This window comes from Oncorhynchus mykiss, chromosome 19 (genome assembly GCF_057628025.1).
Source record: "Oncorhynchus mykiss isolate SJ-2025 chromosome 19, ASM5762802v1, whole genome shotgun sequence".
In the NCBI taxonomy this organism is placed as follows: domain Eukaryota; kingdom Metazoa; phylum Chordata; class Actinopteri; order Salmoniformes; family Salmonidae; genus Oncorhynchus; species Oncorhynchus mykiss.
The window spans coordinates 17,365,160-17,392,500 of NC_143040.1; the positions used below are offsets into that span (position 1 = coordinate 17,365,160).

General features: G+C 45.9%; 1 protein-coding gene across 1 annotated transcript in view; it reads right to left on the reverse strand.

The window, feature by feature from the left end:
- LOC149975105 (zinc finger protein basonuclin-2-like) overlaps nt 1-27,341 on the reverse strand; it is a 238,891-nt gene that overhangs the window by 42,472 nt on the left and 169,078 nt on the right. The window contains 2 exon segments of the mRNA XM_090210301.1: nt 19,008-19,243; nt 22,379-22,481. Coding sequence (XP_090066427.1) covers nt 19,008-19,243; nt 22,379-22,481 — 339 coding nt within the window.

Consider the following 27,341-nt stretch of genomic DNA (forward strand, 5'->3'; position numbering starts at 1 on the left):
ATGACATCACAGCCTCCTGGGGCGCTGCGGATAAGTCTAACACAGCTGGGAGTCAGCGAAAGACGAGAGGGTGAGAGAGGTAACGCAGTCGGGACCGCAGTCATACCGGTGTGTGTGAGAGATGTGTCCGACTGTAATTATGAAGTGTGTAAGAAACTGTATGTGTGTGTGTGCAAAAAATCTGTGTGAGCATGTGATGCATGCACTTTGCAGCCTGTTTGTGTATGCAGATGTGAGTCCATAAACTTGTGTGTATGCAAGCAACAGTGTGTGTGTGTGTGTGTGTGTGGTGTGTGTGTGAGGTCCTGTATGCACCATGTGTCCCACTCCCCTCCAGCCTGTCTAGCTCATTCCCTCCCTGCTACTTTATGAGTAGAGGCTGCTACAGCTCACGTCAGGACACAGTGAAGTGTCTAAACGCTTCCATTCACACGGGAAGTGACACACACACTCACACTGTGGGGCCACTGCCTTGTAACTAACACACAGAGAGAGACAGAGAGAGAGAGAGAGACAGAGAGAGAGAGAGAGAGAGACGAGAGACGGGGAGAGAGAGCGAGAGAGAGAGAGAGAGAGAGACAGAGAGAGAGCGAGACAGAGAGAGAGAGGCGGAGAGAGACGAGAGAGAGAGAGAGACGGGGAGAGAGAGAGAGACGGGGAGAGAGAGAGAGAGACAGGGAGAGAGAGAGAACGAGACAGAGAGAGAGAGAGAGACAGAGACAGAGAGAGAGAGAGATTGTGTGTGTGCAGCAGCATGTGTGTGATTCACTAGTTTGTGTGTGAGGCGATAGTGTTAACTAAACTAGGGCCTCACTGGAGCTATTCTGGAATACTACACATACTTTGTAGTGCTATCTGGGAACCCAGTGCTATTTTAGGACTGGACAACCTTTGCAGCACTGTTCAGGGAGCTGTACCCTAGACGTACCCTGTATTGGGGAGGGACTCTGGCCCCTTTGATTGTAGAATGCAGGAACCATATTCATTCTACATGTCTGGCCGTCAATTGCTTAGTGCAGTAGAGAAAGGAGGTGCCCTAAGATCCTCTAGGACACTAACGATGACCCCTTACAGCTCCTTAACCCCACCTGCAAAGGGCCGTCCCTGTGTGAGAGCAGCAGTGACAGTCTGCCTCCTCCTTTCCTCTACTGTTGACAGATCAATAGGAGACAATGTTCTCAGGAGATCAGCATCACAACGTCAACGCTCTCACACCTTTGCCATCCGTGTCACTGACCTTGAAGTAAAATTCAATTTCCCTCCACAACAACAAAGCAGAAGGAACGCCTGTACTACAATAGACACTTCTGATCGCCTGGCCATTTCCCCTTCCGACGCAACGCACACAGGATATTATAACTTATGAAGGAGATGGGGAGAGAAATGGATGGAGAGAACGGAGAGAGAAAGGAAGAAGAAGAAGGGAGGTGGTAATTATAACATGGTCCGTCTTTGAAAAACCTCCAGCAGGACGGCGGATCCCCAGCCTCAATTAGACACGCGGCTGCTGGAGAGGGCTTCTCGCTGGGGGAGAGTAGCAGCCGCACCGGGGCGCCCATGCTCGCTACTAGGCCCTTTTGAGGGGAATTCCCCCAGGCCCTGACACAACAGGAAGAAAAAAGGGAAAGGCGAATGTAGGAGCGAGGGATCCCATTAAGGGGATGAAGGTGTTGTGTATCGCACATGTCGTTAATACTGGAGGAATATTCCTTTTCTATGTCATTATCACTGCCTAGTGGTACTCAGAGGGAGCCAGAGGAGGATCATGGGTAGGCTGGTGGACCCCTCACTCAGCTATGGATGGAGAGAGACAGAGAGAGAGGGAGAGAAGAGGGAGCGAAATAGAGAGAGTGTGAGAGCAAGAGAGACAGAGAGAGAGTGCGGGAGAGAGGGAGAGAAGAGGGAGCGAAATAGAGAGAGTGTGAGAGCGAGAGAGACAGAGAGAGAGAGTGTGTGTAGAAAGTGCAGAGAGAGGTGGGAATACACAGAGCAGCGCGAATCCAACCAGCATCTTGGATAAAGCTGTAGGATTGTCTGCGTGGCTTTGAAGTTGGCCCTGTCTTAGGGGATTTGGGCAAGGGGGATGGGCTCAGGGGGTGGAGGGGGTAGCACTGGGAGTTGGAGAGAGGTAGGCTCTGCTCAGCTTGATCAAACCCACCGCTTGGGTCCCCTGGGGGGGGCTAGGAGACCTGACCATCTACCATGTATGTTAAATACATCATTTCCCCATCCTCACGCCGCTCCCCGGGCCACATTAGCCCTCCCAACGCATGTATGCCCCAGTTCAACACTCTATCTATCCACCATAGAGTATGAATGGGTTTACATTTGACCATGTATACAGTACTAATATACTTTGGGATCCCGCTAGGTTGATATAGCGTTCTGCTAATATGAATGTGACCACCATGCATGTAAATGTGGGGGAGATTAGTCGATGAGGATGATGAAATTCATGCCCATTACATGCCTGGTCCCATGAGGAGGTTTACAGTAATGAGGCCCTTACTAAAACCCTGCTCTGTGATTTTAGGCATCCATTGGCTGTCACTGTACTAAAAAATAATATATATATATTATATTATGATGTTTAAAACAAAAGTATTATCACATACACCGGATAGGTACGGTTAAATGTGTTGTTTTACAGGGTCAGCCATAGTAGTACAATGCCCCTGGAGCAAATTAGGGTTAAGTGCCTTGCTCAAGGGCACATCGGCAGTGTTTTCCTCGTAGGCGAAATTTCAGTTACTGGCCCAGCGCTCTAACTGCTAGGCTACTGGATGCTCTGGAACTGGAAGCCAGTTCCACTGCTTTTTGTCATTGTTCCCCTCTGATCAGGGACTGATTTAGACCAGGGACACCAGGTAGAACAGAAAAGCAGCAGGCTCCGGACCTCGTAGGGTCAGAGTTGAACACCCCTGCTGTAGATGATTACATAAAATACATGAAACTAAGTGTCGAGAGATCATTCCTTCAAATAAATGTTTGTGTTATCGGTTTTCAATTGACTGGCTTGTTGTTCGTCCTCTGTGGTGAGGCAGGCCATCATTATCCAATTAGGACGGTATTGCTGGGCTGGAGGGATGAAAGGAGAGACAGAGGAAATAGAAACAGAAGAGAGAGAAATAGAGGGAGCTTCCCACTGAATGCAGGTCTGTTTGCCCATGTAGAGTGTGTGTGTCCTAGAGTATGGGAGTGTGACCTCTAGTAAAACACCATGAGATACTAAACATTCATGGAGCAGACTAGAGACTAAGCCAGAGGGACTGTTGGGGAGAGAGAAGGAACGTGAAGAAGCGAGAGACGGAGGGAGAAAGAGAGAAAAAGAGAGGGAGGGAGAGGACAAAGATGAAGGAGTGAAAAAGAGAGAGAGAGAGTAACTCTCTGTGTCCCTGTGCTGTACATGGGGGGATCCAGGGAGGCGGAGTTAAAACAACAACACAGAAAGCTAAATAGAACAACACAGAACTGCACTTCATTGCAGCGAACGCCAGAGTACACACACAGATAACCTCAGCAATCCTTCCTCAGCTGGAGAGAGAGAGGGAGGGAAGGAAGGGGGGATTGAGGGAGGGAGGGGGCTGCAGGAGGTAATCAGGGTTGAGAGAAAAGGAGGGCAGAGAGAGATGAAAGAGAGAGGACAGCGGACAGAAAGAAGTGGTCGAAGAGGAGAGGACCAGAGAGCAAGATGGAGTGAACGAGAGAAGACGGAAGGAGAGAACAGCGAAAGATAAAAGACAGTGAAACAGCATAACGAGGGGACGGCTAACAAGGGACAGACAGAAAGAGGACAGAATGAGAGAAATAAAAGGAGGACATGAAGACAGAAAGAGAGTGATGGAGAGAGAGAGAGGAGAGCTGTGTGTCAGGGGGCGTGATGTGAAGAGAATCTAGCTGCATCAAAGCGGAGGAGAGGAGCAGAGCGGCACTACAGCCGTGACCTGAATGTGCTCCCAGCCCTCTGCTGCTAACAGGATCAATGGCAGGCCTGCGTTGGGCTCACCTCAGGCCCCTGGGCAGGCTAATGAAGGCACACACCACACACACCACACACACCAATGATCAGTGGTGCTCGTGAAACCAGCAGTGTGATCTGATTATATACCTGTCATTATAAGAAATCAAGATAACTCAAAAGATTCCATCTGTTTGCTTTACAAGGGATGTAGCAGATGTTTACAATGGCCCAGATTTTACTGTCCAACGCTTTGACATGTATACACACACACACACACACACACACACACACACACACACACACACACACACACACACACACACACACATGCGAATACACACAGATACACACACACTCTCACAAACACACACACACACACACACACACACACACACACGCGAATACACGCGGATACACACACACTCTCACACACACACAGAGGGCTGAGAAGATCACAGCGTCTAACTGCTAAAAACATAGATAATTTCACTTGTAAGCCCTCAAAGAAACTTCTCTCTTTTTACTATGAGGTGCAACTTTTTAACTCAACTTCCACCTGATGTCACGTCATAGCCAAGGTGTTATTAGATAACGCTGAATAACATCTAAATGGTTTCACATAATTTATCACGATTCGTTTCTGTCTCCCAGGCTATGGGGCCGTGCTGAAGCTCCATTGTGGCAGAGAGTCAGAATCTGGTCCAAATCCAATATAAGGGGAATTACTTCCCAAATTCCTTCATACGATGTAACCTGCGCATAACCCCCCCCCCCCCTCCCTTCCAGCTTGAATCCATTTGAAGCTTGGTTCTGGGATTGGAGAGTGGGACTATGGATTGGCATGTGCAGCACTGATGTTAGGCCCTTGATGTAAAGACCTACCTACTTTACTGTAGTCCGCTCTGAGGTGCTCTGGGAAAAGTGACAGGGAGAATTCTCACACTTACATACAACAGTATACATTCTGGATACATTCTGGATCAATATTCATCCGTATTATATAGGTTATAAGGGGAAGGAATTGGTCTGGAATTACAGTGATACAACGAACAGGGTCGGTGTGTCATATCGAACTTTGTTCAGGTGTGAAGAGCTTCTGCTAACAGCACATACAGTATCTATGGAGAGTACGGTGTCTAGTACTAATGAGGTCTCCTCCATCACACGAGTCCTCCAGCCTCAAGTCACATCCTTCTATCTCTGACCCTGTCTGAGGAGCGTGTGAAAGCGAAAAGGAATGAAACCATAAGACCATGGGCACTGGGGCAGCTGGCGGGGACACATATTGTGTGTGTAGAAATCACCTTGATTCAGTGCACCGGCCCCTTTGATGTTGCCTGGAGCTGAACAACTCCTCACTCTGAGCCAACCCTAAGCCTTAAAACTCAAATCTAGCCTGACGTCCCCCACCCCCCTCCTGAAAATCATAACCATATGACGGAGAAGAAATTCCTCCACCTTAGGAATCACTTCGCCCCGTCCATCTCGCTCTCCGACCGAGACATCAGGCCAGAGATAACAGAAAACAGGTTACAAGACGATGGGAGGTGATGGGAGGAGGAGGAGGAGGAGGGAGGAGGAGGGAGGAGGAGGAGGAGGGAGGAGGAGGAGGGAGGAGGGGGAGAGAGGAGGAGGAGGAGAGGAGGGTGGGTTAAGAAGATCACGTCCTGAAAAATTGCATGCAGCGTGACTACCTAAAATGGAAGTTTCTCAGGCAAGGGATGGAGGGATGGAAGATAGGATGACCTTCCAGTTGACAGAGTGAGAGACAGAGAGAAGGAGAGGGGGAGGGAAAAAACAAGTCAAATATGAAATCTGACTCAAATTAGAAAAACATTCCTGTTCTATCACAGTTGAGAGCCTCAGCCAGACCCTGCAGGAACAACCAGTACATGTACTGAGTGTCTGACACACGTACTGGTTATCTGACACACGTACTGGTTACCTGACACACGTACTGGTTACCTGACACACGTACTGGTTATCTGACACACGTACTGAGTATCTGACACACGTACTGAGTATCTGACACACGCACTGAGTATCTGACACACGTACTGGTTATCTGACACATGTACTGGTTACCTGACACACGTACTGGTTACCTGACACACGTACTGGTTATCTGACACACGTACTGAGTATCTGACACACGTACTGAGTGTCTGACACACGTACTGGTTACCTGACACACGTACTGGTTATCTGACACACGTACTGAGTATCTGACACACGCTCTGAGTATCTGACACACGTACTGGTTATCTGACACACGTACTGGGTATCTGACACACGTACTGGTTACCTGAGACATGTACTGGGTATCTGACACATGTACTGGTTATCTGACACACGTACTGGTTATCTGACACACGTACTGGTTATCTGACACACGTACTGGTTACCTGACACATGTACTGGTTCTAGGGGATACTATACAATTACGACTTCACCCATGTAATAACCACTTCCATACATGTAATTACATTATAATAACAACAAAATAGTCCCCTTCATGAAAATCGGTGTGTTTGAGTGCGTTTGGTAGCCAGTGAGGGTGTGTTTATGAGTCTGTATTTGTTATTGTGTGTGTTTGGTCTGCGTGTGGTGGCTGGCCCTGGCTCCCTGTTCATTCCTCTCTCTCTCCTCCTTGTTAATCGCATCAGCTGGTTTAGCCAGAGGACATCCTTCATTAAATAAATCAGGAAGTAGCATATTGGGTAGTCTGGCCCCTGCTTTGCGCCACGGGTTTTACCCCTCTAACAAATTCCTTTGCTGCGCCCAGATGTCAGGTATTTGAATAAAACGGCCTCATTGTACCTCCCCTCCCCTTACCCCTGTGTCCCTGAGAGATGGAGCGAGGAAAATATAGAAGGAGGACGAGGGAGGAGTGTTTGGGAGCGTATTGGAGGTGTGTGTGTTTGTGTGTGTGTTAGCGGTTCCATCTGGGTCTCCTGGAAGCGCGGTGGAGTCAGGAAAACCGCATCTCATAAAAGGGGGAGGAAGCCCAATGTTCTACAAGGACAGAACATTACAGAGAATGTCGCTCAGGAAAAACCTGGGCTTGGGCCCACATGTTGGCTGGCTGACTAGGCCTTCTCTCTCTCCCTTCTCTTTTCCTCTCTCTCTCTCTCTCTCTCTCTCTCTCTTTCTCAATATTTCTCTCTCTTAATAGGCAAAGGAACATCGAGAGAGAGAGAGCGAGAGAGATAGAGAGAGAGAGATAGAGAGATATATATATATAGCGAGAGAGAGCGAGAGAGATACATCGAGAGAGAGAGACAGAGACAGAGACAGAGAGAGATATATAGATATATATATAGAGAGAGAGAGGGAGAGAGAGACAGAGACAGAGAGACAGAGACAGAGACAGAGACAGAGAGAGAGAGAGAGATATATATATATAGAGAGAGGGAGAGAGAGAGCGAGAGAGATAGATAGAGAGAGAGAGAGAGAGAGAGGGCCAGACTGATAGGAATTCCATCTGTCGGGACGGAGCGGAGCGGTGACAGGCGGAGAGAGAACCAAAGGCATCTGGTCTCCATTGGTGCTGGGGGGTGCGGGCCAACTAACAGGGCCTGCTCTGGCTCTGGAACCATACGAGGGAGAGATGGATGGAGAGACTGAGGGGTTGAGCCAAGGACCTGGCAAAGGGGGGACAGGGAGAGGAAAGAGAGAGAGAGAGGGAGAGAGAGATAGAAAGGGAGATAGGGCCCCCGACGACTGGCAGTCGTGAGACCTGTCTCGATTTTTCACACATTGCTTTGGATTGGGCTTGGATGGGGGGGGTATGGGAGGTTTGGCATGTATGTAGTCAGGGTGTGGGGGGAGCCGAGTTAATCACAGTATTCTGAGGAGAGGAGTTGAGAGGAGTTGTCCTCAAAAGCCTAGCGTGTGTGTGTGTGTTGTGTGCGTGTATGTTGTGTGTGTGGTTCATGTGGATGTTTGCTGATAAGTCTTTGGGTTGAGATCAGAACAAAAGAGAGGAGAACAGAGGTGTGATGATCAGTCAGCGCTGTCAGGGGAGACAGACCTACTATACAGCCAGCATAGCTCACAGCCAGATACACTGAGGTAGCCATGAGGAGCTCTCTGAGGAACACACGCATATGTTCATAAGGGAAACAGATCTATATGTTGCGATGAATATGTTCAGTAGGGATTACCATGATGACTAAATGTACCCAAATAAATACTGGATGATACAAGCAGAATGAGATTGTTGTGACAAATGCCATCACAGTAGTGATGGAATGTTATCATATTGTATATTGAATGAATGAGAGAAACATGATCTGGTACATGTCTAGCTAGGGGATGTGATCTGGTACACGTCTGGCTAGGGGATGTGATCTGGTACACGTCTGGCTAGGGGATGTGATCTGGTACACGTCTGGCTAGGGGATGTGATCTGGTACATGTCTGGCTAGGGGATGTGATCTGGTACACGTCTGGCTAGGGGATGTGATCTGGTACACGTCTGGCTAGGGGATGTGATCTGGTACATGTCTAGCTAGGGGATGTGATCTGGTACATGTCTGGCTAGGGGATGTGATCTGGTACACGTCTGGCTAGGGGATGTGATCTGGTACACGTCTGGCTAGGGGATGTGATCTGGTACACGTCTGGCTAGGGGATGTGATCTGGTACACGTCTGTCTAGGGGATGTGATCTGGTACATGTCTGGCTAGGGGATGTGATCTGGTACACGTCTGGCTAGGGGATGTGATCTGGTACACGTCTGTCTAGGGGATGTGATCTGGTACATGTCTGGCTAGGGGATGTGATCTGGTACACGTCTGGCTAGGGGATGTGATCTGGTACACGTCTGCCTAGGGGATGTGATCTGGTACATGTCTGGCTAGGGGATGTGATCTGGTACACGTCTGGCTAGGGGATGTGATCTGGTACATGTCTGGCTAGGGGATGTGATCTGGTACACGTCTGTCTAGGGGATGTGATCTGGTACACGTCTGGCTAGGGGATGTGATCTGGTACACGTCTGCCTAGGGGATGTGATCTGGTACACGTCTGGCTAGGGGATGTGATCTGGTACACGTCTGGCTAGGGGATGTGATCTGGTACACGTCTGGCTAGGGGATGTGATCTGGTACACGTCTGCCTAGGGGATGTGATCTGGTACACGTCTGGCTAGGGGATGTGATCTGGTACACGTCTGGCTAGGGGATGTGATCTGGTACACGTCTGGCTAGGGGATGTGATCTGGCACACGTCTGGCTAGGGGATGTGATCTGGTACACGTCTGGCTAGGGGATGTGATCTGGTACACGTCTGCCTAGGGGATGTGATCTGGTACACGTCTGGCTAGGGGATGTGATCTGGTACATGTCTGGCTAGGGGATGGGATCTGGTACCTGTCTGGCTAGGGGATGTGATCTGGTACACGTCTGGTACATGTGATCTTATCATATGATGCTACAACAGGCGTCCATACTGATGATGACATGTAATGGTGAGAATAACCCCCGATAAAAGCAACAGGAAAATGAAAAGGTCAGCAAGACAATACAGACAGTTTCCACTAAACAACCATTTTGTTTCTATTATTTTCTGAAAATCTAGCACTAGCAAGAGAAGTGTGGGTTTGGGTCTGTAATGATCCCGCTGGGTTTTTCAGTACAATTTCCTAATGGAATATTTTACTGCACAACAGCCGTGGAGTGGCGAGGACCACTGCGAAGGTCATTAAAGCACTTTTTGAAATTAAAACAGTTCAAAATGAGATCACGGGGAGCGATTGTGTCCCTACGGTGGCTATAAGAATGTGTTTACTGAGAACAGAAGTACAGTGCGTTAGGCCTCATTAGCTTATTGCTATAGATGCAAAGTGTGTGTGTGTTCACGTGTGTGCATTGTTAACTATGCTATTGTTAAGAGTGAATCAGCTGTAGAGGTTATAGCGATATATAATTCTGTTTGCTAATGGTTCATAATTGCTGATTGTGTGTGTGTGTGTGTGTGTGTGTGTGTGTGTGTGTGTGTGTGTGTGTGTGTGTGCGCATGTGTGTCTAACTGTAATGTGAAGATCAGATCATGCAAAGGTCCTTAGGAGAGAGAGAGAGAGAGAGGAAGAGGGAGGGAGAGGAAGAGAGAGAAGGAGGGAGAGGTAGAGGGAGGGAGAGGAAGAGGGAGAAGGAGGGAGAGGTAGAGGGAGGGAGAGGAAGAGAGAGAAGGAGGGAGAGGAAGAGGGAGAAGGAGGGAGAGGTAGAGGGAGGGAGAGGAAGAGGAAGAAGGAGGGAGAGGTAGAGGGAGGGAGAGAAAGAAAAAAACAATCATTCATTTTAATGGTTATTGATGTTATTTATAATTCCCCTCACTTCGCAAATCACAATTCCAACCACTTGACGACCTATTGAGCTTTTTATGCTATCGATTCATTTCCTCCTGCTTAAACAGTCTATTACAATGGTAAATTGCGAAGTGTACGCATATTTAGTCACGCCTCAACAATATATTTACCCTTCTTATGCTGTACGTGACCTAGCATAATGCATTGAGATGGAGAGTAGAATTTGTCTTTCCTGCTGGGATAATTAATTCATATCTCATAGAATCATAATTGTAGGATTACAAAAGAAGGAAATTGAATGATGGGAAAAATCGAATTATGACAAACGCGCAAATATTCTTACTGATGAGGAAAACAATGATGATAATTATGATAGTACTGATGTTGATAATCATTACAATAACCATGATAACAGTCATGTTTACTCTACAAAATAAAGTGACAGGAGGTTGATTATCTTGGTGTCTGGAAGGCATGTCGTGGTGTATCAGCTCAGTATTCTGTGTGCTGGGAAGGAGAGGTCCGTGGCGTTGGGAAACAACCTAAATGTCCACATAGGAGAGAAGGCAGAACCAGATGAACCTACGTGATGCACCACTCGAATCCTGCTCTGAGCTTTACAAAACAGTTGTATGGACACACACACACCCGTACTATGAAACACACACACATAACTAGGTATGTAGGGACAGACACACACACATAACTAGGTATGTAGGGACAGACACACACACATAACTAGGTATGTAGGGACAGACACACACACATATGCTCAAACACTAAAGTACACACAGGTTAGCTACACCTGGTTTCTGGTAACACAGTGTTAAGTTAAGGGCAAAGCCTTCACCTTTATGTTGCAGCATTCCAACCCAAACAGATGAACAGAGAGGGGAGATAGAATGAGAGAAAATAACAGAGAAAGTGGAGAAAAAAACCTCACTCTCTTCACGGTCCTGAGATCACAGCAGTGTGGGTGCTGACAAAGGACTGTGTGTGTCGTCTCTGTGCCTGCGGGTGTGTTCCTGTGTGTGTGTGAGTGACAGGCGGCAGGGCCCAATCGGCCGGGGAGCGGGGCGGACAGTGATTACGGGTGACAGTGGTGTTACCGTGGAGACAGGTGAACGCTGGAGAGTGGAGGGATGGAGAGAACATTATTCATATATTCAGAAGACTGGCTGGGACTTTCAACATGTTGTATCCCCTGCAGTCAGACATTACACGGTGCCACTGGCACTGGATCCACACACACACACAAGGGAGGGAGAGAGGGAGAGAGGGAGAGAGGGAGAGAGAGGGAGAGAGAGAGAGAGAGAGAGAGCTGACACAACATACTGTAACTTAGACACGGGCAGACGAGCAGAGAGAAATGGTGTGTTTATACCTGTCTGTGTGACTGTGAATTGATACATGGTGGGTGTGTTCCTGTCTGTGTGGGTATGTTCCTGTCTGTGTGGTTGTGTTCCTGTCTGTGTGGGTGTGTTCCTGTCTGTGTGGGTGTGTTCCTGTCTGTGTGGGTGTGAAATAATACATGGTGTGAGTGTGAGGCATCAGAGGGCCTGAGGTGTATTCTGTCAGCTCAGTGTCTTGGGCTCTATGGTGCAGCACTGACACACAACACCCTGCTGCACACACTGGTCATGACAACACACTCACTGGTCATGACAACACACACGCTGGTCAGGACAACACACACACTGGTAATGACAACACACACACACTGGTCATGACAACACACACACTGATCAGGACAACACACACACTGGTCATGACAACACACTCACTGGTCATGACAACACACACACTGGTAATGACAACACACACACACTGGTCATGACAACACACACACTGGTAATGACAACACAACACACTGGTCATGACAACACACACACTGGTCAGGACAACATGCACACTGGTCAGGACCACACACACACTGGTAATGACAACACAACACACTGGTCATGACAACACACACACTGGTCAGGACAACATGCACACTGGTAATGACAACACAACACACTGGTCAGGACAACACAACACACTGGTCAGGACAACACAACACACTGGTCATGACAACACACACGCTGGTCAGGACAACACACACACTGGTAATGACAACACAACACACTGGTAATGACAACACAACACACTGGTCATGACAACACAACACACTGGTCAGGACAACATGCACACTGGTCAGGACCACACACACACTGGTAATGACAACACAACACACTGGTCATGACAACACACACGCTGGTCAGGACAACACACACACTGGTAATGACAACACAACACACTGGTCAGGACAACACAACACACTGGTCAGGACAACATGCACACTGGTAATGACAACACAACACACTGGTCATGACAACACAACACACTGGTCAGGACCACACACACACTGGTAATGACAACACAACACACTGGTAATGACAACACAACACACTGGTCATGACAACACAACACACTGGTCATGACAACACACACACTGGTAATGACAACACAACACACTGGTCATGACAACACACACACTGGTCAGGACAACATGCACACTGGTCATGACAACACACACGCTGGTCATGACAACACACACACTGGTCAGGACAACATGCACACTGGTCATGACAACACACACACTGGTCAGGACAACACACACACTGGTCAGGACAACACACACACTGGTAATGACAACACAACACACTGGTCATGACAACACACACGCTGGTCAGGACAACACACACACTGGTAATGACAACACAACACACTGGTCATGACAACACACACGCTGGTCAGGACAACACACACACTGGTAATGACAACACAACACACTGATCAGGACAACACACACACTGGTCATGACAACACACACGCTGGTCAGGACAACACACTCACTGGTCAGGACAACACACACACTGGTAATGACAACACAACACACTGGTCATGACAACACACACGCTGGTCAGGACAACACACACACTGGTAATGACAACACAACACACTGGTCATGACAACACACACACTGATCAGGACAACACACACACTGGTAATGACAACACACACACTGGTCATGACAACACACACGCTGGTCAGGACAACACACTCACTGGTAATGACAACACAACACACTGATCAGGACAACACACACACTGGTCATGACAACACACACGCTGGTCAGGACAACACACTCACTGGTCAGGACAACACACACACTGGTAATGACAACACAACACACTGGTCATGACAACACACACGCTGGTCAGGACAACACACACACTGGTAATGACAACACAACACACTGGTCATGACAACACACACACTGATCAGGACAACACACACACTGGTAATGACAACACACACACTGGTCATGACAACACACACGCTGGTCAGGACAACACACTCACTGGTCAGGACAACACACACACTGGTAATGACAACACACACACTGGTCATGACAACACACACGCTGGTCAGGACAACACACTCACTGGTCAGGACAACACACACACTGGTAATGACAACACAACACACTGGTCATGACAACACACACGCTGGTCAGGACAACACACACACTGGTAATGACAACACAACACACTGGTCATGACAACACACACACTGGTCAGGACAACATGCACACTGGTCAGGACCACACACACACTGGTAATGACAACACAACACACTGGTCATGACAACACACACGCTGGTCAGGACAACACACACACTGGTAATGACAACACAACACACTGGTCATGACAACACACACACTGGTCAGGACAACATGCACACTGGTCAGGACCACACACACACTGGTAATGACAACACAACACACTGGTCATGACAACACACACACTGGTCAGGACAACATGCACACTGGTAATGACAACACAACACACTGGTCATGACATCACAACACACTGGTCAGGACAACACAACACACTGGTCATGACAACACACACGCTGGTCAGGACAACACACTCACTGGTCATGACAACACAACACACTGGTCATGACAACACACACACTGGTCAGGACAACATGCACACTGGTCAGGACCACACACACACTGGTAATGACAACACAACACACTGGTCAGGACAACACAACACACTGGTAGTGACAACACAACACACTGGTAATGACAACACAACACACTGGTCATGACATCACAACACACTGGTCAGGACCACACACACACTGGTAATGACAACACAACACACTGCTCATGACAACACAACACACTGGTAATGACAACACAACACACTGGTAGTGACAACACAACACACTGGTAATGACAACACAACACACTGGTAATGACATCACAACAAACTGGTAGTGACAACACAACACACTGGTAATGACAACACAACACACTGGTAATGACATCACAACACACTGGTAGTGACAACACAACACACTGGTAGTGACAACACAACACACTGGTAGTGACAACACCACACACTGGTAGTGACAACACAACACACTGGTAATGACAACACAACACACTGGTCATGACATCACAACACACTGGTCAGGACCACACACACACTGGTAATGACAACACAACACACTGCTCATGACAACACAACACACTGGTAATGACAACACAACACACTGGTAGTGACAACACAACACACTGGTAATGACAACACAACACACTGGTAATGACATCACAACAAACTGGTAGTGACAACACAACACACTGGTAATGACAACACAACACACTGGTAATGACATCACAACACACTGGTAGTGACAACACAACACACTGGTAGTGACAACACAACACACTGGTAGTGACAACACCACACACTGGTAGTGACAACACAACACACTGGTAATGACATCACAACACACTGGTAGTGACAACACAACACACTGGTCATGACAACACAACACACTGGTAGTGACAACACAACACACTGGTAGTGACAACACCACACACTGGTAGTGACAACACAACACACTGGTAATGACATCACAACACACTGGTAGTGACAACACAACACACTGGTCATGACAACACAACACACTGGTAATGACAACACAACACACTGGTAATGACATCACAACACACTGGTCATGACAACACAACACACTGGTAATGACAACACAACACACTGGTAATGACATCACAACACACTGGTAGTGACAACACAACACACTGGTAATGACAACACAACACACTGGTAGTGACAACACAACACACTGGTAGTGACAACACAACACACTGGTAGTGACAACACAACACACTGGTCATGACATCACAACACACTGGTCAGGACCACACACACACTGGTAATGACATCACAACACACTGGTCAGGACCACACACACACTGGTAATGACATCACAACACACTGGTCATGACAACACAACACACTGGTCATGACAACACAACACACTGGTTCCTTTCTCCCAAAGCCTGTCTTTTCTAAATGAAAAGAGGGATAAACACTCTAAACAGGCCAAATGAGTCAAATAAAAGCGGGGAAGAGATGGAGGGAGGAGAGATGTTGTGTGAGAGGGAAGGGAGGAGAGATGTTGTGTGAGAGGTAAGGGAGGAGAGATGTTGTGTGAGAGGGAAGGGAGGAGAGATGTTGTGTGAGAGGTAAGGGAGGAGAGATGTTGTGTGAGAGGTAAGGGAGGAGAGATGTTGTGTGAGAGGTAAGGGAGGAGAGATGTTGTGTGAGAGGGAAGGGAGGAGAGATGTTGTGTGAGAGGTAAGGGAGGAGAGATGTTGTGTGAGAGGTAAGGGAGGAGAGATGTTGTGTGAGAGGTAAGGGAGGAGAGATGTTGTGTGAGAGGTAAGGGAGGAGAGATGTTGTGTGAGAGGTAAGGGAGGAGAGATGTTGTGTGAGAGGTAAGGGAGGAGAGATGTTGTGTGAGAGGTAAGGGAGGAGAGATGTTGTGTGAGAGGTAAGGGAGGAGAGATGTTGTGTGAGAGGTAAGGGAGGAGAGATGTTGTGTGAGAGGTAAGGGAGGAGAGATGTTGTGTGAGAGGTAAGGGAGGAGAGATGTTGTGTGAGAGGTAAGGGAGGAGAGATGTTGTGTGAGAGGGAAGGGAGGAGAGATGTTGTGTGAGAGGTAAGGGAGGAGAGATGTGTGAGAGGTAAGGGAGAAGAGATGTTGTGTGAGAGGTAAGGGAGGAGAGATGTTGTGTGAGAGGTAAGGGGGGGTTTATTAGTTGGATTGTAACGTGTGCGCGTTGACGATTTCCTGACGTGTGTGTAGGGTTTGTCTCTCAGAGCCATTCTCTGACACACGCATGCACACACGCGCGCGCACACACACACACACACACACTCACGCACAACAGATCATGATCTGGGTGTTGACTTCAGTGTCGTGGGAGTGAAAGGAGGATGATTGAGTGAAAAGCCAGAGAGAGAGAGAACATGGAGGGGTTTTCTATCCTATGATCAGATGTCAAGGATCATGTTATTTACTTCACAGGACAATAAAGGCAGAAAAAGGTTCTGAGTATTGACATGTCTGTATCAATCAACTGACTGAAATTATCAAAACCCTGAATGAAATGTAACATCAAATGTCCTCCTCAATTCAATGGGTTCACACACTGATCATCTCTTTCATGTTCATATTGTATTTCATTCTATTACATCATTAGCTAAATACAGGAAGACATGTTTTTAAATCCCATCAATATCTCCCATAACTCTCCTCCCTTGGATCTACCATGGAGCATTGTAGAGAGAATAAACCCACCACAGACGTGGCTGCCCTGAGAGAGAGAGAGAGAGAGAGAGAGAGAGAGAGAGAGAGAGAGAGAATAAACACACCACAGACATAACGTGGCTGCCCTGAGAGAGAGAGAGAGAGGGAGAGAGAGAGACAGACAGACAGACAGACAGACAGAGAGGATGCGAGAATAAACACACCACAGACATAATGTGGCTGCCCTAAGAAGGCGAGAGAGAGAGAGAGACAGACAGAGAGAGAGGTAGAGAGAATAAACACACCACAGACATAACGTGGTTGCCCTGAGAGAGAGAGAGAGAGAGAGAGAGAGAGAGAAAGAGAGAGATAGGTAGAGAGAATAAACGCACCACAGACATAACGTGGCTGCCCTGAGGCTGGGAGATGATTGAATTTCATAGCTACTTACAGGCTAATAGGCTACAACGACTGCTCACTGTCCTTAAGTGACTGACAATTTGGGCTGCGGAGCGAAACCTTTGAAGGCCTTTTTGAAGAGATCTGGAGGGGGGGTTAGTGACTAGTCTGGGCGGGGCGGTTTGAACAACGATAGTTAGATAGACAGTCTATTAGAACCAGCTGATCCAACCACACTGAGTTGGAACGTTTGGACAGCCAATGGCGAGGTCTTTCTCACAGTCTAAGGCTATACGGGTTGGACGAGGATTGGAAGACGAATATGTTATTTTTTTGTCAGAGTGCAAAATAATTGAAAATGTAATTATATCAAAAGAAAAAAGATACAACTAGATAGATAAAATAATGATTTGATGGATTTTTTAAACAACGCAAAATCAAATCTCCTGGGTATATTGAGTCTAATAAATCCAGCAACTCAACCTAAAGCCTGTAAGAGTGTATGGATCTGTTTGTTTGTGTGTGTATCTCCATTGTGTGTGTGTATTGTTCTGTGTGTGTGTGTCTGTGTGTTCGACAAGTCTGCGAGCAGTTTACTCACAGAAGCTGTTTCCACATACAAGGCCTCAAAACTGCCCTCTCCTCCCTCCATCTCTCCTTTCTCTCCAGCCATGCTGTTCCACTTACCCACACTCCTTTGTGGAACACAAGCCCCAGCCACGGTACCTTGTCTGCCTCGCCGCCTCAACGCTGCTATTGGCTTTGGACAACACACACACCACCGAACACCCTAACCACAAACACATGTTCCCTCGTTCTAACTAATTCATTCAGGAACACTTTGGTTTGGGTTTTGAGAGACCGAAACCTCTACCTTTGATTAAGAAATGTGTCTGACTGCAATTATATGGGAGGGAGGGAGGGGTAAGTACGATGGTGGTTTTATAGTCTGCTGGCGTGACATTTTTCTATTCTATTTTTCATTCTGTTTTTCGTTGTTGTAGAGGGACACTGTTGACGGAAGTTGTTGGAAACAAAGAGGAAAATTAGAGAAATATTGAGCGATAGCTTTTTAAACACGTTCCATTGTTGCTACTGTTTCTTTGATAGATAGCCGTTGGAAAAGTACTGCGATGTTGAGAGTGATTTGCGGGCCCACTTGGTGACATATATAGAGGCTGCAATGAGTCTGAATAAGTGGACTTGTTAAACATCCAAGAGAATCACACACACTCACATCTGGGAGTGTGTGTGTAAATTATGACAGTGCATATTCACATCTAAAATATGTTACGTGATCCATGTGTATTCATATTCAGTGATCAGTTTGTAAGTGTGTATATATTTGATTATAAACTGGGTGGTTCGAGCCCTGAATGCTGATTGGCTGACAGCCATGGTATATCAGACCGTAAACCATGGGTATGAAAAACATGTATTTTTCCTGCTCTAATTAAGTTGGTAACCAGTTTATAATAGCAATAAGGCACCTCGGGGGTTTGTGGTATATGGCCAATATACCACGGCTAAGGGCGGTGGTATATATCTCTAAGAACAGCCCTTAGCCGTGGTATATCGGCCATATACCACACCTCCTCTGGCCTTCTTGTTTAAATATTACACTGTGAATGTCTATTACGTGTTCCTAATAGAGCCTACCTGCAGTATGTAACCCCTGACATAGTCCCTCAGGGTCCAGCCCAGGCCGTGCAGTATGTGGAGCACCTCCTCCTGCTTCAGAACACTGAACAGACGGTCCAGCAGGATCTTCAGTCTGACCGGCACCGCCTGGGTCCCGTACAGCATCAGGCTGCTGATGTCAAACACCACGTTGGACTGAACTATCTCCACCTGGGTGGGGTGGTACAGGTGCTGCGTGCTCAGCTTGTCCAGCGCTGGGATGAGGGGACAAGGACACATCAACATGGGTAGGCTTAAATATACACACAGGACATACTAATTCAATGATAGTTCATTAGTCAATGAAAAACAGACGTTTTGGTTAAGAAAATGTGTTTAACTTTGAATCCCGTCCTGAAACCCTCTTGCATATACTCTGCAGGTATATATACACATGCAGGTGCCTAAACACAGACACACCCTGCCAGCCTCACCAGGTAATGACTATCATGTTCCCCCTGTCTCAAGGCTTCTCTGGGAGGTAACAGACCAGGGAGATAACAACACATCTATGAGATCAAATGTAACTGACTGCCTTTCTCTATGTAGTCTCTGTCTCTCTCTCCTCTTTTCATCTCTCTCTTTCAATCTCTATTTGCACCTACAGTGTCTCTCTCTCCATCTCTCCCTCCCTCAAAGTGCCCCATCTCCCTCTGTCTGTGTCTCTCCTTTTCAACCTCACTTTATTAAGTAAGTATGGAAGCATTTCACTGTTACTATGGAAACATTTCACTGTTACTATGGAAACATTTCACTGTTACTATGGAAACATTTCACTGTTACTATGGAAGCATTTCACTGTTACTATGGAAGCATTTCACTGTTAGTGTGGAAGCATTTCACTGTTACTATGGAAACATTTCACTGTTACTATGGAAACATTTCACTGTTAGTATGGAAACATTTCACTGTTACTATGGAAACATTTCACTGTTACTATGGAAGCATTTCACTGTTACTATGGAAACATTTCACTATTACTATGGAAACATTTCACTGTTACTATGGAAGCATTTCACTGTTACTATGGAAACATTTCACTGTTAGTATGGAAACATTTCACTGTTAGTATGGAAACATTTCACTGTTATTATGGAAGCATTTCACTGTTACTATGGAAACATTTCACTGTTAGTATGGAAGCATTTCACTGTTACTATGGAAACATTTCACTGTTACTATGGAAACATTTCACTGTTAGTATGGAAGCATGTCACTGTTACTATGGAAACATTTCACTGTTACTATGGAAACATTTCACTGTTAGTATGGAAGCATTTCACTGTTACTATGGAACCATTTCACTGTTACTATGGAAACATTTCACTGTCAGTATGGAAGCATTTCACTGTTAGTGTGGAAGCATTTCACTGTTACTGTGGAAACATTTCACTGTTACTATGGAAACATGTCACTGTTAGTATGGAAGCAGTTCACTGTTACTATGGAAATATTTCACTGTTACTATGGAAACATGTCACTGTTAGTATGGAAATATTTCACTGTTAGTGTGGAAGCATTTCACTGTTACTATGGAAACATTTCACTGTTACTATGGAAACATTTCACTGTTAATGTGGAAGCATTTCACTGTTACTATGGAAACATTTCACTGTTACTATGGAAACATTTCACTGTTAGTATGGACACATTTCACTGTTAGTATGGAAACATTTCACTGTTACTATGGAAACATTTCACTGTTAGCATGGAAACATTTCACTATTACTATGGAAACATTTCACTGTTAGCATGGAAACATTTCACTGTAAGTAAGTAAGCATTTCACTGTAAATAATTAAGCACTTCACTGTAAAATAGTAAGCATTTCACTGTAAATAAGTAAGCATTTCACTGTAAGTAAGCATTAATTTCACTGTAAGTAAGCATGCATTTCACTGTAAGTAAGCATGCATTTCACTGTAAGTAAATAAGCATTTATCTTCCCCTCTACCCTGTCTCTTCCCCTCTACCCGGTCTCTTCCCCTCTACCCTGTCTCTTCCCCTCTACCCGGTCTCTTCCCCTCTACCCTATCTCTTCCCCTTTACCCTGTCTCTTCCCCTCTACCCTATCTCTTCCCCTCTACCCTGTCTCTTCCCCTCTACCTATCTCTCACGTCACCACCTCTCTCCCATCACCACCTCTCCACCTTACCCTCACTCACCTGCTTTTCTCTCCATCCCCCTCTCTTTCACTCCTTTTTTTCCCATCCCTCCCTTCCTCCCACTCCTCCCTCCCCTCTTCTCTCTTCGCCTGTCTGTATGACACCTGGTTTTGTCTCCTCTGATCCCAGGACAGCCTTTCCGCTGACGAGGGCTTTGCCTGACAACACACTCTGCGAGACACGAACATCATAAAAAATGAAGAACTGCTTGTCAGAGTGGCTGCCAATGCCGAGATGAAATGAAAAGTGGGGAGAGCGAAGGGGAGAAGGGCCCTCTGACAGTTCAGAGAAGGAGATTAAAAATATTCAATGGGGTCCTGTGCTGATCGCTGAAGGCCCTCTCTACGCTTGGGCCAAACAGGTGTTTTCTTTTATCTTATTTTCCCCTCTGTTCCCTCCTTTCTATGCTTTCCATCTTCTTTCTTTCTTTCGCTCCATGTCCTTTTTCCTATGCCCCCTGAACAAGTCATGAGGTTGTCTCTCTCGTGGATATTGTTCTAAGGTAGTAGGTACAGGTATGACTTTGAACCAAAACACTTTTTAAATAAAATATATATAAAGTATTTAAATAAAATACACACTGTTTTTAAATAAAATACATAACGTTTTTAAATAAAATACATAACGTTTTAAATAAAAGACACAGGACAAACACTAAAGTTGAACGGTATCTCTCTATGGTAACAAAAAAATCAAATAAACATATTTATCAAATCTTTGATGTGGTAAAAACATATTGAATCTTCCCTTTTAAGCGTTTATATGAACCCGTTACCTGTAGAATCTACGAGGGGATAACACAGCCCTATATACAAGATGTAGGCACTGTATATTATCCTGATCTCTTTAGTGACCCTGTATAAGGAGAGTACAGCTGTGTGTGTCAGGACCTCTCTGCTCTCTCCTCTGGCTAAAGAGACAGGTTTATGAGAGCATAGAACTTCACAGGACTAAAGAGGCAGAGAGAGAGAGAAAAGAGAGAGAGACAGACTAATATGACAAACTATTGCAGTTATTGCAGTTATACACTATTGTTAAAATGATTTCCTACCATACCACACAATCTTCTTGTAAAGAAATGTAATAATATTTCATATTACAACTACTGTACAGATAATCTTGGACACTGTGACTCCCATCACCCTGGTTAGTAGGTCGGCAGAATTCAAAATGGCCGTCTCTTACCGTGAGCCACCCAGCCGTGCTTGCACTGGTCACATGTACGCAGGTGGATCTTTCCTGGCTGGAAACACTCACAGGTGCAGTTCACCAGAGTGCAGCGAATGGCCTGTAGAGACGCAGGGGGAGAGGGAGAGAGGAAGGCCTTGTCAATCAACTGATCATACAGACAGAGAGAGAGAGAGAGATGGAGGGAGGGAGGGAGGGAGCAGGGAGAGGACAGAGCTCAGGCTACAGAGCACTCATCAATCAAGCAGTCACACAAACAGAACTGAAGGGTTTCACAGATAGACACCGTAACAGATGTACACCAGTAACACATCAACACACAGTCACACAGAGAGCTCCTTTCTCAAAGAGATTTATGTACTGCAATAGTTTTGAATTGTTTCAGCATAGGACAATTTGTTTATTCAATTACATTTTAATATTACAATTGTAGTACTAATTTCCCCTGTCAGTCCCTGTTAAAAGCCCTCTAACGAATTCACTATGACCAGATTTCCCACAATACCCTTTGTATTATCTAATATGAATTATTTCATTCATTCATAACCTGACCCCACCTGAGCTGACAGAAACACTTTTCTTTTCTCCTCATTGAATATCTCACTTGTTTTGACTAAGTCACCATTAATCAATAGTAGAGGCTGAACTGGAGCCGAACCCTAAAAGCTTTTAGCAGTTAGAGGTCAAGTGTCTAGACAGCTCAGGAGAGTCCAACTCAGTCCACCAGAATCTGAAGCACTGGTCTGATAAGGCATCACTGTCAATCATAAGTGCTTCAAAGTCTACACGTCGAGACGTCCGTTTTACAGGAAGAAGAGGTCTGTTTTACAGGAAGTTGCTCTAAATGCTAGGCTAATTCACACCTCTATGGTGGAGGTTTATAGTGTGGATTTCACTGATGGAAATGTAAGATTTGACAGCTAAACATAGTTGGCATATGGTCTGCCTCACACCATTCTTCTGTGGGGTCTGTGTAACCACGTTAAATACCAACAATATCCACTATGAACAAGGATTTAGAAAAATGACTGTGGTAGAGGCTTCCAAATGTACACAGCTCCAAGCCACAAATTTCTCATTGACACGAATTCTGGAAGACATAGAGGACTCTGTACTAGGAACGAGGGAGAGAGGGGAAAAGGGGGGGGAAAAGAAGGGAGGAAAAATCCCCAAAAGCCCAAACTTTATATTAATCAATGTTGGCACCCCTTGCCTTATCAGTTCATTGTTATGTTAAAAGATGAAATTGATAAATTATAATAATTACATTGAAAACTCTCTCTGTCTTCAAAGACAAATTGCTTAAAGGAGAGGGGGAATATTTGTGGTTGTAGCGTATTAGCGTAGCGAGACCCTGCTATGGAAGTCATCCCTTTTCCAGGAAGAGTTTCATTCTAACATGAAGTCAGCGCTAACATTTTTCCTTCCAATATTTCTGTAGCCATCGACTCACAATCCTGAATCACAGACCGAATGGAGCCTGAGGTGTTGATAACATAAATAAATAACTTGGTAGAAATAGCACTGATTCAACAGCATGCGGATTGTGTGTTTCACGTTTGGTGAAAAGGATGTGGAGCCAATCCCAAATGTCTAAAGTCTGTGTTTCTGTGTTAGACTGCTTAGGGCTGTAAAATCTTCTGTAATCACACAAATGACAGAGGAAAACATTCAACCACACTTGTAAAAGGGAATGATGTGTATTATAGTAGGTGATGGATATGATTGCGGCCTCTTTATTTTGACAGGAAAATCACAATCATATCCAAGGTTCTTTGTCATCACGTGTGTATGCACGAGGGTGTGTGTGGATAAAGTATGTGCGTCTTAGCCCCACTTCAGAAGTCTGCCGCTCTTCTCTGCACAGAGAGAGTCATCACAAAACCAAAAGGTGAAGATCTCTTCTAACGTTACATCAACCTCTCCGGCCTCTAGGTCACCAGGCTGCTCGTTATGGAGCACACCTGTCACCATCGTTAGGCGCACCTGGACTCCATCACCTCCCTGATTACCTTCCCTGAATGTCACTCCCTTTGGTTCCTTCCCCAGGCGTTATTGTTTCTGTGTCATGTCTGTGCGTTGTCCGTCTTTCTTATTTTGTATTACGTTGTGTTTATTTATTAAAACACTCAATCCCTAAACTTGCTACCCGTCTCTCAGCACACATCGTGACACACACCTCTTACACTACAGTCATTTCCCAGAATTACTTTAGGAACTTCACCGATTTACCACACACACTATCTTATCTCACTGCAGCTGATTTATCGCCTGTGACCGGCAGTGTGACAGTGACGCGACACACACACACACACAGGGTCGTAGGTCGTAGTCCATGATGCAGATGACCCATATTTCACAAGGACCCATCAGCAGTTACACATCACTGAGGGACAGCAGTAACACAATCACAGGAACCAGTGTTCACACCATCACTGAGGGACAGCAGTAACACAATCACAGGAACCAGTGTTCACACCATCACTGAGGGACAGCAGTAACACAATCACAGGAACCAGTGTTCACACCATCACTGAGGGACAGCAATAACACAATCACAGGAACCAGTGTTCACACCATCACTGAGGGACAGCAGTAACACAATCACAGGAACCAGTGTTCACACCATCACTGAGGGACAGCAGTAACACAATCACAGGAACCAGTGTTCACACCATCACTGAGGGACAGCAATAACACAATCACAGGAACCAGTGTTCACACCATCACTGAGGGACAGCAGTAACACAATCACAGGAACCAGTGTTCACACCATCACTGAGGGACAGCAATAACACAATCACAGGAACCAGTGTTCACACCATCACTGAGGGACAGCAATAACACAATCACAGGAACCAGTGTTCACACCATCACTGAGGGACAGCAATAACACAATCACAGGAACCAGTGTTCACACCATCACTGAGGGACAGCAATAACACAATCACAGGAACCAGTGTTCACACCATCACTGAGGGACAGCAGTAACACAATCACAGGAACCAGTGTTCATACCAACACTGAGGGACAGCAGTAACACAATCACAGGAACCAGTGTTCACACCATCACTGAGGGACAGCAGTCACACAATCACAGGAACCAGTGTTCACACCATCACTGCACATGGCAAAGGACACACTTATACATACAAGTAACATTCTAACCTCTGCTAGTGTATTGTACCTGTTCAGTACTGTAATACAAGCAGTCAATGTTTGATAGGACTCAATATCAAACAGAATGACATGCTGTGACCATGTCTACATGTAATCCCTCATGCCACACGGTGTTAGCCATGTCATTTGACTGCAGTACGTCAAGTATAAAGTGCCACTCCACTGTAACATGACCGTGACCGTAATAGGATTAAAAACTCTAGGTGTTTTAACCCAGATTAGCAGGAGGGAGGTATCAAAGTGAACACGAGCTAATCCCAGATTAACCATCAAATCCCACCACATCCGCCCAGTAGGTTGGCATCTGGGCAGACAGGGACATCGTTTAGTTTTTGGCAAGGTGGGAACGGGGATTACACCTTTAGTGTGTCAAACTGGTTGTCTATTGCAGGTGTGGCATAAATCAGGTACCCCCTCTGGTTTCATCCATGTAGCTAATCTGTAGAGGGTGCCGGTTTTGCTTTCTGCTACTGTTGTTTGTCTCCCTTCGGGCTCGACATGAGAGCTGAACCAAAGTGTTTATTTTGATTTGTCCTGCTTGCTAACAGGTTGGATTTGTCCTGCTTGCTAACAGTTTGGATTTGTCCTGCTTGCTATCAGGTTGGATTTGTCCTGCTTGCTAACATGTTGTATTTGTTCTGCTTGCTAACAGGTTGGATGTGTTCTGCTTGCTAACATGTTGGATTTGTTCTGCTTGCTAACAGGTTGGATGTGTTCTGCTTGCTAACATGTTGGATTTGTTCTGCTTGCTAACAGGTTGGATTTGTCCTGCTTGCTAACATGTTGGATTTGCCTGCTTGCTAACATGTTGGATTTGTCTGCTTGCTAACAGGTTGGATTTGTCCTCCTTCTAACATGTTGGATTTGTTCTGCTTGCTAACAGGTTGGATTTGTCCTGCTTGCTAACATGTTGGATTTGTCCTGCTTGCTAACAGGTTGGATTTGTCCTGCTTGCTAACATGTTGGATTTGTTCTGCTTGCTAACATGTTGGATTTGTTCTGCTTGCTAACAGGTTGGATTTGTCCTGCTTGCTAACAGGTTGGATTTGTTCTGCTTGCTAACAGGTTGGATTTGTTCTGCTTGCTAACAGGTTGGATTTGTCCTGCTTGCTAACATGTTGGATTTGTCCTGCTTGCTAACATGTTGAATTTGTCCTGCTTGCTAACATGTTGGATTTGTCCTGCTTGCTAACATGTTGGATTTGTCCTGCTTGCTAACAGGTTGGATTTGTCCTGCTTGCTAACAGGTTGGATTTGGCATCAGACGATTCTCTATTTATTACACACACTACTACACTTCCTCAAAACAATCTGATCTCCACTTCCTATCATGTTACAACACAAAAACTAACTCCAACACAGAGGTAGGTCAAAGTTGTACGTTTTTCCTCAAACCAGCATTAAATGCTAGACAACAACACAGTCCGCTATCCTAATTGCCACTTGCTAAAGCCATTGTATAAAACAGAGGCAGCCAGAGATAGAATTAAATATCACACACATGCACCCCCCTGTTTACACGCTGAGCTGTGTGATGGTTGACGAGATAGTTAAGGAGGTCGTCTAATATAGCAATTAGAGCCCTGGTGTCTGCTGTGCTGCTGCTGTGACAAGGCCTTCTAATCAATGACTTATTACGCTAGCCTAGCAGCCTAATAGCACCTCTCATATCTCCCCATTAACCAGACAGGCTGAAGTATTACAGGCTAGTTAGAGGAGAAGGGCACATCTTCTGCTGAACAGACACTGGGGGGAGAGAGAGGAGAAGGAGAGAGAGGAG